This window comes from Trematomus bernacchii, unplaced genomic scaffold (genome assembly GCF_902827165.1).
Source record: "Trematomus bernacchii unplaced genomic scaffold, fTreBer1.1, whole genome shotgun sequence".
NCBI lineage: Eukaryota > Metazoa > Chordata > Actinopteri > Perciformes > Nototheniidae > Trematomus > Trematomus bernacchii.
This window is the reverse complement of record NW_022987720.1, coordinates 25,598,540-25,614,163: the sequence shown is the minus strand read 5'-3', so window position 1 is coordinate 25,614,163 and position 15,624 is coordinate 25,598,540. Positions and strand designations below refer to the sequence as shown.

Sequence of the window (15,624 nt, the reverse complement as noted above, 5' to 3'; positions counted from 1 at the left end):
TGTTTCATCTACAACTGTTTCTTTTGTCACCTCAATCTTGCCCTTTCCTTTAAATCCTCCGCTTGTTCTCTTTCTTTTCTTTATAGCTTTATTTTGAAAGGGCTTGCCCTTTGCACCTGTATGTCTTGTTCTCTATCTCATCTATTTCACACTGTTCTCTTTTTTCATTCTGTGAGTGTGTGTGACCTACACACACTACACACACACTCAAGGGGCTACAATAAACCACAACCTGGCTGAATAACGGGGGTCAGTGCTCTTACAACTGAGCACCTTCTCTGTGCCAGTGTCACTGGGAGAGTTATCGCTGTGGCAAGTTGCATTATGGGAGAATGAGTCCCTAATAGCGTGGAGAAACCCATTCAGTCATAAAACAGTATCTGTCACCCCTGTCAGACAAAATTATGTCGGCAAAATTGATTCTGCTTTCCCTCTCCTACGCTTGCTCTGTTTATAACTGTGTGTGTGCATGTGTGAGAATGCACGTGCACGCCTGTGTGTGTGTGTTTGTGTGTACAAATAAGGGCAGAGAGAAAGTGGATGATGGAGTTAAAGAACGAGAGAAAAAACGTCTTTCATAGAAGTAAAGCGCTTTTCTAAAGATTCTGAATATAGTGAGGCTTGGATTGTGTGTATCTGTTGTTTTTGGTGTGTGTGTGTGTGTGTGTGTGTGTGTGTGTGTGTGTGTGTGTGTGTGTGTATGCGCGTGGGCCTTTTTCGTGCGTGTCTCCCCTCCATATTGTGATTCTCCAAGCACAAATCCCATGCTGTCTGTAATAATTATTTTGTGAACTGTCTGCTAACACTGCAGCAGTTCCTGAAGCAATTTACACACTCCATCTCCTCAGCAGGAATAAAACATAACATCCTGGTTCTGATCGTTAAACACCTTCCTCCCATTCTATCCCAGAGATTATACTGTAACTCTGAATGAAGTTAGAACATTAATCAGAAGTTCTGCCACGCCATTGATTAGAAAGATCCACCAACCGTGACATGGTGTTATAGTATTTTACTTGACCACTTTACATTTTCTGAGAGCAGGAGTCAATAAATACATATTTATGAATGACTCAGCAGTCCGATTTATTCCTTTATTTTCCAAGAAAGATCCTCTCAACCATCTTAGGCAACAGCATTTCTTGAAGTTGACCATTTCACCTCGCTGTGCAACAAATAAATCTTTCTATTTTGATTGAAAGATATTTTCTTTTTCGGATTTAAAGTCAATTTTTTTGCAATGCCGGCGTCTTTAGGCACGGCAGTGTTGGCCGGTCGAACAATCCCCGACTTTAGACACAAATTAAATATCTATTGGATTGCCTACCGTGACAGTTTGTATGGTCCGTAGACCATGTACAAATGATACATCGGAATACTTATGTGATTTCTTGACATTTCCTCCGCATCTCTAGCTCTGTTCGTGTCATGTAAATATCTGAGCTACATTGACACCAAATGCTATACAGAAATAAATAAAATAATGACTGATGATGCACTCAAAGGTTGTCTTCAGCTTAACCATGAATTTCAAATTTGAGGTATTAAATAATTGCATTTGGTGATGCCTTAACTTCTCCTCCAGCATTGTTAATATCAGAACTTTAGCTATTAGCTTTGGCTAGTACCGTTATCCCGAAGTAGCTTTGCTAGCATGGCTGTAGGATATTGGACTTTTCAAAACCAAATTCCAAATGTTTTTTAATGAGTTTTACTGTATAGGTGAAGTCATACTGTTAAGCAAAGCATAACATTCAATATAAATCTTAATAAGGTGTATTTTTTGTATATGTGTTTGTGTGGCCTTTTGCATAAAGTATAGAGCAAGCCTTTTTAAAGCTGCTCATTACTACACCTACATTGAATATGTGCATATCTTCCCCAGGATGCAGCATCATTACAACTTATTAACGTTTTTGTGATGAGAGGATATGCTAAAAAAGCTTAGCATGCACCGTCTTTGTTACACGGTAGTGCACGGTGGATGCTTAAATATTTCACTGCCGGCAGGACGGCATCCATCTGAATTGTCATTCTTTCTTGCTACTACATCTGTTCAGTTGTTACACCACATTTTATTCCCCAGATAAAAAGCCTAATTTTGCATAAATCCCCCATAACGCCACAGTGGCTCCAGCCCTCTAATCCAGTCAAATACAGCTGCATGATTTGCTGCAGTCTGCGCTTCTTTTGAATCAAATTCCCTGGCGATTACATAAGCCTCGAAAAAAAATATCCAAACAGCATCCAACAAAGCAGGTGTAGCATTTAAAAAAAAAAAGAAGGTTTCTGTGTGTTGCTTGCATGTGTTTGTGTGTGTTGCAGAAAAAAAACAGCAGGTACAGTATGGTTGCAACACCTGTAGTGGATGCATTTTCTTTATATCCATCTCCCTCTTTCTCCCTCTATCTCTTTGTGTCTCATTTCTCATTTGCTCTCGCTATTCCCCCCCATCTGTCTAAACCGCTCGCTCCTCTCTGTACATTGCTCTCCCTGTCTCTTCCTCCTCTGCCTCAAGGGGACACATTTTATATTTTTAGTGCATATCCATATTTTAGTGCAGTTACTGAATTTTTATCTCTTGATCATCATGGATTCTCTCTCTTTCTCTCTCTCTACGTGTGGTGTGTGTGTGTGTGTGTGTGTGTGTGTGTGTGTGTGTGTGAGTGTGTGTGAGTGTGTGTGTGTGTGTGTGTGTGTGTGTGTGTGTGTGTGTGTGTGTGTGAGTGTGTGAGTGTGTTGAATTCTGGTGCATGGGTGATACGGCTGCACCAGTGGGAGGGAGGCGGGGGGGAGAGCAGCTCAGCCCAATTATGTTCCCACTTCGGGTCTCCGTGTCTCTCTTTCTCTGCACCGCAGTGCAAGTGGTACTGATCAATTTCACAGGCTCTCTGTTTACAACAATAGTCTACCTCCCCTCAGCACACTAACAAAGGGTCTTTTGTGTGTGGAGTGTGTGTGTGAGTGTGTGTCAGTATGAAATATGAAAAAGCCAGTCTCAAAGATTGGGTGGAGACTGTGTGGATTGCGGCAAACTAAACCGAATACTGTAACAGGGATGTGACCTGAATACAATTGGTGGAAGCACAAGTCTGTAGAGAAAGTGTTTCTGCCCATTGCCAGTGTGGAAGGATAAACACACACACACACACACACACACACACACACACACACACACACACACACACACACACACACACACACACACACACACACACACACACACACACACACACACACACACACACACACACGAGCAGTGACCCCTTAACACCCCAATAACAGAGGTCTTAGGTTTTGATTAACTGTGGTTTGAGGTGCTATCGGAGACCACAACAGCAATCGCAGCTAAAGACAGACAAAGAGCACAGTTTATCTGGCCTGGGGAAGAAGGGAACAAAATGATCTAAGCAGAAAGGAAAGGAGAGATGGACGCAGAGAGGAAGAAGAGGCTAGCGAGGAAAGATGCAATACGTTGAGAGGAAGAGGAAGGACTCAGAAAGTGGGGGCAATGAATGAAGAAAAAGACAAAAATACATAACCATCTATCTCCCTTTCTTCCTTAAGTCCTTTTCTTTCGCAACACCTCTGTGTTTTCCATCCCTCTCTCAAACTTTTCCCCTCAGCCCCCACCCCCCCCCACCCGCTCTAAATCTCAGCCTGTAGGCAGCCAGATGTAGGTATAAAGATACATGGCTGCCATTTAAAGTCCATTACAAGGGGCGAGAACACTCAGCCATTTTCTTTTTAGAAGCTTCCTCGCATTAACCAGTTAAAAAAATCCATGCGCCCGTTGGTAATTGAGCTCATTGATCAAGTGAGCGCTGTACAATGAGACAGAATGAGGTAGCATTTTCAACACTGCTGGTCGGAGCTTGTTGCAGGTTTTGTTTTCACAGCTAACTTCCTGACTACCTACAAACTTATGAAACCAAAGTGCATTTAGGTTTGAATGCATGCCCTAGTTATTGGCTAAGGAAATATGTTCTGGTTAGTATTTGAGAAAGATAAATAGTAACTGGGGCGGCTGTGACGCAGGGGGGTTCATTGGTGACTTCCAATCAGAGGGTCAGTGGTTCGTTCCAACCAGCAGTCTACACGTCAATGTAGGGCAATATAGTTAACCCCAGACGGTATTGAAGTGTATAAAGGTTGCTTTGGATCAAAAGCTTAATGTAATGTAATGTAATGTTTAATAGGGCTTGAGCGTTGCATTGAGTAGGTTGATTCTAACAGCCAATAGCAGGTTATCAAATACATAATGGTAATGGTGCATTTGTTTCCAGTTATAGAATCAATTGCACAAACAGGCACACCAGGGTCGTAGCCATTATTTAAAAAATATTAACTCCAAATGTTCTTGTTTTTTTTTACCAACCATCGACCCACTCTATGCTATTTTCTGACTATTTAAATACAATTATTCTTTCAATTAATTTAAATAAATAAGCCAAGATAAACCCGTATTGATCTCAAGAGGGGGACACAAGAATAAAAAATGATAAAAATAAATAAAAATAAATACAAATATATATACAAATATAAAATGTAAAAAAGAACAAACACATGGACAAACAAATTCAAACAATTTAAGAGCAATTAAAGTGAAAATGACAAGGTAACAGTGAGTAAGTGGTGTGATTAGTAGCAGCAAAATCAGCAGGTTATTGTAAAACAGCGTACACCAGATATTTAACACGATTGAGTATCGTTTGTGTCAGTACTAACCTAGGAATAAAATATGTTATACAACGAAATATCACATCAACAAAATGTAGTATCATTTAGCACGGCATTATTAAGTATGGAAAATAAAATAGAGTATAGTATGATGTAAAATATATTATAATATATATTATAAATACTAAATATTGTATAATATACATGCATATAACAAAAATACATAAATCAATCCAACAGTTAACACATGGAGAGGCAAAATAACTTTTAACCGTTCAATCGCTATACGTTTTATTTATATTTCTTTAGATGTTCAAATCAAATGTGTTGAAGATTAAAGTGGACCTATCATGCTATATTTGAATAATATAGTGTAGGACCATACCTATATAAGGCATATTTATACTTTATTTTTTTCAAAATACCAAACAGATCATGCATTTTAGCCATGCCTCATTTCGCTCAATTTGAAAAATGTTAGCTCTGTTTTAGCAAGGGCTGATTCTGTGAGAACAGCACCACCTACTGGCCTGGCATATGTACTACAGCGTCTCCAGCGCTTTCGAACGGCAATGGCCGTGGCTGTCTCCTCCTGATTGGTGGAGTTGGCCCAATAGCCGTAGCGCCACTGTCCTGACGTCAGGACAGTGTTCAAATCTGGATCAGTTTTTATCAGATCCGTTGCAGCCCCTTTTTTAGAGATTTGGGTATGGAGGAAAATAGAGAGGGTTGTGTTTTCTGACACTTGGTGAGTTCCCTGGAACACCGGGGACACATATTCATGTGTAAAAGACGTACAAAAGTGCATTTTGCATGATAGGTCCCCTTTAAGTTTCCCCCTCTTAAAACTTAAATAAAAAATGAGTTTAAAATATCGATAAAGTTGTATTAGATATATCTGCGTGATTGCAACATGACCGTACAATTACAACAAATGTTATGGCACATGTGACATATGTGTTCTTAGCGGAATAACTCAAAGGAAGATGTGTGTGTTTCTCCGTACACACACACACACACACACACAGACACAATCCAACCCAGAAGCATGCAGATGTTGATCCTACCTTCTCCCACTCTCTGTCCTTGTTGAGAACAATGACCACCAGCTTTGGGAATTCCTGGTAGCCATCTTCTGTGAATGACAAGTCCCTGCCATCCCATGTCACATTCATCATGAACCTGAGCGTGAGAGGAGAGGAGGAAAGTAGGACAAAGGGTACCGAAGTAAGAGAGATGGGAACATAGGAGGAGAAGCGGGTAGAACATTCAGAGAATGAGAAAAAGAAATGAATGGAGGCGAGGAGAAACACAAGGAAAAGGAAATTGAATTACATTAGCATGAGAACAAGTCAATGTACAATCTACTGGTATTACTATCCTAAAATATTCACACAGGCTCTTTGTATGGAGTAATGCTGCAGGATAAAAAAATATCTATTCACATAGAGCTGTGGATTTGGAAGAAATAACTAGTTGGGATTATTTTGACTGATATTGCAATTTGGATATGATTCACAATATTACAGAGATTGGTCATTTCTGAAACATTATGCACATTATAATCATAAAACTATTAAAATGATAAAAAGTGTGATCTGGAGTGTGTGTGATTATTGTACTAGTCCATTTGGATACAGTTTTGATTAATTACGCAGACTTAAAGAGGCCCTTTTATGCTTTTTGGGGGGTTTTCCCTTTCCTGTAGTGTGGTCTGCAAAAGCTAAAATCCCATATCTCTCCCACACATGTCACAGTAGAGGCACCACGCAAACATTTGAACCTAATAATGAGCATAAGAGGGCCCCTTTAAACATAAATCCCAGAATGAGAAAAAGTAAGTGACAATGGACCTAAAGCCAAAGTGTCTCCATGCCGACACTCACCGCCCACACACTCACACACACACTGTAATGAGTGACCCATATGGCAGGTCACATTAGCTAAGATGGAGGGCAGTGGGAAGATATTCTTGGGTCCACTCCGCCTCCACATTAATCACGGCTGTCCCCCCCCCCCCCCCCCCCCACTCTGTCTGTCTCCCTCTCTGCTCTGTCAGCGGTCATGTACAACAAGAGGGGGGAGACAGATCCTCTTTTCTTCCTCTTCGACTCCATTCTGGGGCGACAGGGCAAACTTCTAAATAGAAGATGGAGCCACGTGACGCGTCTTTGAAAAGCCAAAGAGGAGCGCTGCAGGTGAGGCGTCCCCCGCTGTGCACGACTTTGTGGGGGGGGGGGGGGGGCACATGCTGCGGTGCATAAAAGAGGTGCTGCTGTACCTACTGTTGGGGCATTGACACTTGACATTGAATGATCATAATAAAGGGTTTAAAAAAGTCTCCAAATGAACATTAATTTTCTCCCTCTTTAGATATATTTCCCTGTGTGACTTTACCATTAAGTTCTATATTTAAAATTCAAACAGACAGCTGCATCTCTGTTAGAAAAACGTATTAATTGCTGTGTGTGAATAAGGTCAATTGCATGCTATTCTAATGATGTCATAATTACATTTTTTAGGTTTGTTTTCTTTCACTGTTTGTATGTTATGTAAATCGATTATATTTGTTCTATGTGTTATTCGTTTGTCTTTTTGTTGTTTTCCTTATTTTCTCGAGTCTGGTCATTTTTTGGTTTAAATAGGGGAGGTCTCTAAATAAACCTGAAAGGCGTTCTTCCCCATCTGCATTGTAGTCAATTTATTACTTAATTGAATTAGAGTTGTATATTTTATTTCTTAATCATTGTGCAGATAATTAAACTACCGTAGATGAATACACTTTAAATAATGTGTTATCTAAGTAACTGGCTAGATGTGTAGCTTTAATGCCAGGCATTATATTAACTAAACTATCATCTGCTGGATTAAACTGTAATATTCAATTTACAGTAAATTGATTAAATCCGTTTTATTAACTAAGCTGTTTTGGACAGACCTACCACTTGCATTACACATGAAGCAGCATTCTGGACCAAATGTAATACAAGGACAGTGAAAGAGGTAGAAAACCAGGCTGTGTAATATATGTGTTTGTTTTTTAAGTGTGTGTGTGTGTGTGTGCGGTGACATTTTCCAATACTTTTTAAATTGCTGCTGCTAACACACATGCCCACACTAACACACACACAGCCACTCAATGCCCAGATGAAATCAGGCAGAGATAAGGGGATTGAGTGGCTCTTGTGATTAAAATAATCTGATTGGCCTGCAAGCAACCAGGTGAGTATTCAGCCTTTTGATTGGACAAGGGATGCGGCACTGAACCCAATTATGTGCGACTACAGCAGAGGAAGAGGTGCTGAAATCAATACCAGACTGCTCTTTTAGACAACAGCCCATTCTGCGCTCTGCAGCCATCCATCTGCTTACACACACTCACACACCGCTACCACACACTCACACACCGCTACCACACACTCACACACCGCTACCACACACTCACACACCGCTACCACACACTCACACACCGCTACCACACACTCACACACCGCTACCACACACTCACACACCGCTACCACACACTCACACACCGCTACCACACACTCACACACCGCTACCACACAGTTGGACTTTGTTTATTGCACATTTGGCTCTCCTTTGTTGCTTTCATTGTCTGTCATGCTCTTTCTTTTGACAAACCAGCGTTATTACAGAGGATCTGATGCAACCCTGATGAAACAATGTTGTGCTGGGTGTCATCGTCTAAAGTCAATCAGTAAGCACAATGAGAGCTGAGAGGGAGTGGGGGGGATGATCAGATAACCTGATTTACTATTTGCTGAAGAAAAAGTTCTACCATTTAGCTAAAGAGGCCCTATTATGCTGTTTGGGGTTTCCCTTTCCTTTAGTGTGTTTTTGTGCATGCAAATGGTCTGCAAAGGCTAACAAATCCCAAAGTTTCTCTCCCATACACTCCCCCCCTGCCTAACCCCCCCCCATTGGACTGCTTGTTTGAGTCAGTAACATAATGATATCACTACATAACACTCGTACTTCTATTGGCAAGCGCTCAGACACATAATACGCAATTTGCTAAGGGGCGGGACATCTCTGTCCGACCAATCACAACAGAGCCAGCTAACCAATCAGAGCACACTGGGCTCTGGTTTCAGACAGAGGGTGAAAAAAGGTGCTGAAGCACAGGCAGAATGAGAAAAGATAAAGAGCTTTTTGGACATTAAAGCATGGAGACATGTCACAGTAGAGCAGTGTTTCTCAAAGTCAGGGGCGATTTTTCAAATCATAATTTGAAAAATTATTGATTCGAAAATAATATGATACAGTACAATTACGTCTGGGTCTCTGTGTTTCATTCAAGCTCGGCTCTGTGTGTGTGTGGAACGAGCCATTTTGTGTGCGTGCGCGAGCGAAAGAGAGAGAGAGAGAGAGAGCGCACCGGTACCGGAGATCGTTGTTGTTAGCTTCTGGTGTTAGCGAGCTACGCTAACGGATATAAGGAGCTTTTTCAACCACAAGGTGGAGGAGAGTCTGTCAGACTGAGTGAACTAAAGGACTCTCTGAGTGTTTAGATAGTTAACTTTAGTCTAAGTTATCTCAGTGGGTCTCAAACGGTTTGGTCACGATTAATGTAAACAATTATTTCCAAGGCACACGTTTATATGATCATTATAGTTATACAAAAATAAGAGAATACGAATGAAATACTATATGACAGTAAAAAAAGAATAAAGTTGAAAAGGGTGATTTGTAAAATATCCATAAAGAAAAAGTAAATCTGCTTACAGTTCTGTTTCATATGGGTGTTGAGAGAGGTATCCATAGATCTCTTCATTTTGCTCTCAAAGTGCACCAGATTGATGCTTTTAATCTTCCCGAGGGAGCATGACCCCGGACCCCCCTATGTGAGGTCCACTCCCCAATTATAAAAATAGCACTTTACCCCTGCTTACACCTATATGCTGTGAGCTGATTATCGAGCCTTCATTGTAACTGTCGCGGGTACACTATGTATTTGCGTGGGGATTGTTGCAGTAGAAAATTCCACTGTAGCGACCGGTACATTAATGGGAAACCCTAAATGTTTGAGCACCCTCTATGAAACGTCAAGCTACCCCACAGCACCCCCAAAATAACTCTCTGGCGCCGCCACTGAGCTTTTTTGCCAAATATCAGCATTTTCTTTGCAAAGTGGCAAAGTATTATAACTTATTGTTCTAGCAAAGGGATTGCACAATTGTATTATGTATTTATTTTTTGGAGCACACAGACTTATGGAGCATTGTTTTATTATCACTGTTCTAGCAAAGTGATTTTTTAATTTTTTTTAAAGGAATGCTCACGTTCATATTGATGTATTTTAATAAATGTTAACTTGGCCCATTACGTGACTATTTGTGTTTGGGGGGCCCGACTTTTTTTTTTCTCCAAAGGGGGGCCTGACAGAAAAAGTTTGAAAACCACTTCAGTAGAGGAACAAAATATTATGTTGAAACCTGAGAATCAGCATAATAGGGCCCCTTTCATTCAAGACAACATTGTGAATGTGTGGCAAGGAGCAATAGCTTCTATCTCTAAGTAGAAACCATTATTTGTTTGTAGTGTAGCTTTCTTCCTATTTTTCTGTAGATCTCAGATCTCAATTAACTGAACCTTTCAAACAAGCTTAATAAAAAAATCTGCACCACTGAGCAACAATCATATTTTATACACAATGTTATTATAATTATGACTGCTGTCAACAGCTGTTCATGTAAAAAATCAAAGTAGGCCAACAAAACAACAGGATGCAGAATGGCTGCACAGCTTGTGTGTGTCTGCAGGCGGGTTGGCCGACGCCCATCAAACAGGTGGAACCTGAGGGCGTTGCTAGGATACGGACACAGGCTAGAGTGTATACGCTGGAAGATGAACCTAAATAACCCTGAATGAGCATTCTTGCACACACACACACACACACAGACAATTACTTTGCCCACCTCCACAATTCTCCCCCTAATGTTTCCTCTCCCCTGTAGCACTGAGATCATAGTAAAGCGATCCAATTCCTCTCACTTTCCCGCCTCTATTATACCAGTAATCTCTCTATTCATTGGAGGGGGGAGGGGTGCAGAAGTGGGGGGACAAGGGAGAAGAAGCACCCGAAAAAATAAAAAGTATGAAGATAAAGGAGATTGAGGGAGTGAGATGGAAAGAGGAGAAGTGTGACAGGAGAGGGCTAAGCCTCGACAGAGTTAGGATAAAAATATCCTCCGTGTTATTTTTTCCTGACTCCCTTTTATTTTAGGGGTTGGGTTCGGAGGGAGGGGGGGGGGGGCACATATACTGCATTACAGCAGCCAGGGACAAAATTAAAACACTCTCCATTTATGCTGTTTTCTTAATCCTGCACTCAGGGAGCAGTGCAGATTAGTAATGTTAGTAATAAGAATCAGCTACATCTCTTTCCTGTTTCAGAAGAGGCTTTACTGCAGTCAAAAAAACAAAAAAAGATGTTAAGATGAACTGTATAATTCTGTGTGTGTGTTAAAGATAAGACATTTATCCTTCGTAAAGACAGGGACCGGTCAAAGTAATGATGTCTACTGCCAGCACTCATGATCTATGAACTGCAGCAGCACACACACACACACACACACACACACACACACACACACACACACACACACACACACACACACACACACACACACACACACACACACACACACACACACACACACACACACACACACACACACACACACACACACACACACACACACACACACACACACACACACACACACACACACACACACACACACACACACACACACACACACACACACACACACACACACACACACACACTGTGCCTGCGAGAGTAAAAAAGATGGGAGCTGCTATCACTGCTGATTTAGAACTTTTAAGATGACCCAAGGGTGGGTAGTCACTTGAAAACACACTCGTGCCTCAGGTGGCGTGTGGTAAGTGTGCATGAATGATGACTGTACGAGGTGAAGTGGATGCTAGCTTAGCGCAGCTCCTCCCGTTTCCCCAAGTGTCTCTAAATGATGTCTGTGCACTTATTTTACACTGGAGTTTGGGCTGAACAAGATTAACGCCAACAATTACATTTGTCTCTCTTCTTTCTCTAAAAAATACAACACATGCAGTGGTCAAATATAACTAACATATATTTAGGAATTGTACCTATGTCAAAGTTTGAGATACTTTTACTTGTACATTTTACATACTTGAGTATTTTCTCATTACACAGTACAACTTTATACTTTTTACTCCACTACATTTATCTGACAGCCCTAGTTTCAAGCTAATTTCAAGATTTACATTATTACAAATTAATATAAATCAACTTATAATGTATGCATTTTAATAATACGGTAAAGTACCAATCGGTATTATTGAGTAATTTACCAAGTGCAATATTGAGGTGATAAATACACTAATCTATCAATAACAGAAATTACAATAATTCAATATATACATTATTCAGCAATAGGCCATACTGCATAATGAGTACCTTTTGTGCATAATGTTACACTGTAGTATTGCTACTTTTACTTAGGTAACATATCAGAGTATTCTTCCACCTGTGTCCACACAGCTACTTCTGTTGTTGCACAGAAAATGATTTATGTGAGTGTGTTGCTTCAGGATTCTGAATATCATGTGTTTTCTTCAATATGCAAATCAAGTTTTAGTTCAGGAATTCCTAGAGCACCTTCTTTTAGATACCCTTACCTCTGATGAAAAATTAATAGACCTCTCATGCGATGGGATTTTGCAGAAGTTCACACTGACTAAACTCCCTTCAAGTCTTTTGCTCCACATCTCCCCGTCTGTCTCTCTCCGAGCCGTCGAACCAAGTGTAACTCGCTGGCTCATTTATATCTGAGATGTAACACGGTAGCTGTCAATCATGTGGGTAATGAACACATTCAGACCTGCTGTTCTGCTCTGCGGAGCAAAGCATTACTGGGGGTTCAGAGCTGAATCTTTTTAACATCTGTTTTTATAAATTATTAGGAATTTAAAACCACATGTTGTTCATTTTTAGGAACTGTAAAAAACTGTCATTTTGTTTGTTTTTGCTCTGTCTTTGTAAGCTGTTTTGGGGTTTAGCAATAGAGCTATGCAACTTTTTACACTTGTCTTTGTAATAAGAGGATATAAAGAATTTGAATGTAAAATATGCAAAACGCAATAGCTTTAAAAGAAGCAAAAGAGAGACTAAAATCGATCTAGGCAAGACTATGCTCTGGGCAGTTACAGTTACCTTTGTTGAGGCTAATTTTCTGACCTTTTACTGTAATTTAGTTTTGATATATTAACATTTTAGTTAATAAGTTTTCTAAACTGTTTTTATTTAGGTCTCAATGTGTGCACATGTAAAAATGTGTCTTTCACTGTTTATACAGTATATATACATATTGACACACATCTTTTTATATACATTTGTTTTATATTCGGAATTGTGGGAAACGGTATTTCGATCTCTCTGTCTACAGACACAAACTGGAAGGTTGACAATAAAGTTGACTTTGACTTTTTTGACTTTGACTAAACCATAACGAAGGCAGTAGCTAAATCAAACCAAAAACTGACCCAAAACACACTAGATTGTTAGCCTAGTTTTGATGCCATTTAGCTGTCTGCTCTTAGTAAGGCAGCGTCCTCCATACTGTTCTTGCAAGGTGGGGTAGGTACGTTTGAGAAACCGGCTCGAGATACACTTTTTGTTATATTCCATGGAATGCTCTTAATATCCCGATAGCAATGAATATCTTAAGTGCTTTGACAAAAAATCCATAAAAAATGTCATCTGTGGAAGCCGTAGTACTGTAAAAAGCACGACCAATCATTTTAGCCGGCCCAGCTAAAATAACTGGATGGCCTACCTGCCTGTCAGCCTTCCATCTGTGCACAAACTTATCTCGTGCCCTCATTGGTCATGTGAGCGTTCGTGTGTGTTGGAGGAGGGGCTCTGTAAGGAAGTGGCAGATTTTTTCCGGCTGTGTATTTTCAAATTCTACCGCCCTCGAGCCGGTTTCTCCAAAATTACCTACCCTACCTTTAATCCTCTTATAAGATGTTTTAAACAACCACACAGTCTTGGCTGTAATCAGCACCAGCTGAAAAAGCTCCAACGTGCTGCTCCTAAAATCTTGTATAAAATGCACAACCACAACTGCCCAGAGGACACTTCAGACTGAACATTGGGAAACTAAACTGCAATAAGCTCATTGGTTTTGTTATAACATGCAGGTCTCTGCTGCTGTTATGCAATCACATTTTTTAAATAAGAGCTTTTGCAAGTCCTGCTAATGCACAAAGATTTTTTGGAATCAATATTATTTAGTTCCTCTTTCAAACAGACTAACCTGCAAGGCAAACGTTAAAGAGAGACTTAAGAAGAAAAGTGACAGATACTTTTGCAGATATTCTCACTCACGCCCACAGGTACACAGTGATAAAAGCAACTCTGAGTATGTAACTATCTATCGTACCCTGTAGGTGCGTTCTCCCTTTGGATCTTTCTTTTTATCTTTCACTTTCTGTCTTTAATTGGGCAAAAACATAAAGTATCCAGAATGTCAGCATTTGAGCGCCTCAGTTAAACCTGTGTATTATTATATAATCATGGATGTTTGCTTGATTGTTAGGCGAATACAAGTAAGATATCAAATACTGTGATATACTCACAGTTTTTAATTTCATGTAAACACCCACGCATAGGGGACAGAGTATAAGAGAATTCCCAAACAAACACACGACTCTTTGATTAAGTTGATCAAAAGTCACAGGAGAACATCAAACAGAAATGACTGAAAGGCTACAGATTAATAAAATATAACATCAACTATAATTAAAGCCTTGCGGTTGTATGCCTCCGCAAATTAGTCAAATTGTAGTTTACATCTTGGTTTGCCCAGAATTTCTTCACTTCCTTATTTTAATTCCTTCTTTAGTCCAATTGTAAGCCAACAAATATATATATATATAGGACAGAAAGTACTGTGACACACTGTGGGTGTTTCTCAATCGCGAGTACGCTTGCTTGGTAGCACATGTCTTCCGAGTCACTTCCTTCAGAAGCGAGGCAAGAATCCTTCCTGGCATTCGGAAAACGAAGAGTGGAACAGGCTAGCAAGTGTGCGTCATATGAGAGGCCCCGCCTTACATTTTCCGCCACAGATTTGGGGAAATTGGTCCGTGCGCAAAGCATTGTGGGGATTTTAAGGACGCGAAGTCTACCCATGTGCAGCCTCGAAAATTTCCCCCAAACAAAGGACGCGGCCTCGGTGGAATTCCAAGTATGCTGGACATTGGAACGGTCCTGCTGCGCCACTTGATGACGTAGCATCCTTGCAATATTGGCTTGGAAGCCAATATCCTCGCGATTGAGAAACGGCCTGTATGTCACTGTGACCTTGACCATCGAAATATTATCAGTTCATTGTTTTGTCAAAGTGGAAATGTAAAGAATTGAACCCATGTGCACATGTTTTCACAGCACAGATACATCAAATAAAAACACATATATCCTCACAGACGTAGTTATGTCTCGGAGTCTTGGTAAAAGTAAGTGAGTAGGATATATACTGTACACACAGCTTGAGTATGATCATGTAAATGTTTATTTTATAGCTCAATAAACAAATTGCATGATTGCATCTCTTTAAGCAAACTTGACATGCATCTTCTAAGCTCTCAATTTCAGTGTGTCTGCACAGCTCACATGCCAACTGCCCTGGGACTCAGTGTGTGTGTGTGTGTGTGTGTGTGTACCCTGAGATCTGACCCTCATATATCAGGGCCAGACTGAAATGACCTGTCAGAACCCTACTACCACCCACACACACACACACACACACACACACACACACACACACACACACACACACACACACACACACACACACACACACACACACACACACACACACACACACACACACACACACACACACACACACA

General features: G+C 40.5%; 1 protein-coding gene across 1 annotated transcript in view; it reads right to left on the bottom strand.

Moving 5' to 3' along the window:
* Nucleotides 1-15,624, bottom strand: part of grin2aa (glutamate receptor, ionotropic, N-methyl D-aspartate 2A, a) — a 157,029-nt gene that overhangs the window by 33,192 nt on the left and 108,213 nt on the right. Inside the window, exon 5 of the mRNA XM_034142383.1 lies at nucleotides 5,748-5,862. Coding sequence (XP_033998274.1) covers nucleotides 5,748-5,862 — 115 coding nt within the window. The remainder of the gene's footprint in view (nucleotides 1-5,747; nucleotides 5,863-15,624) is intronic.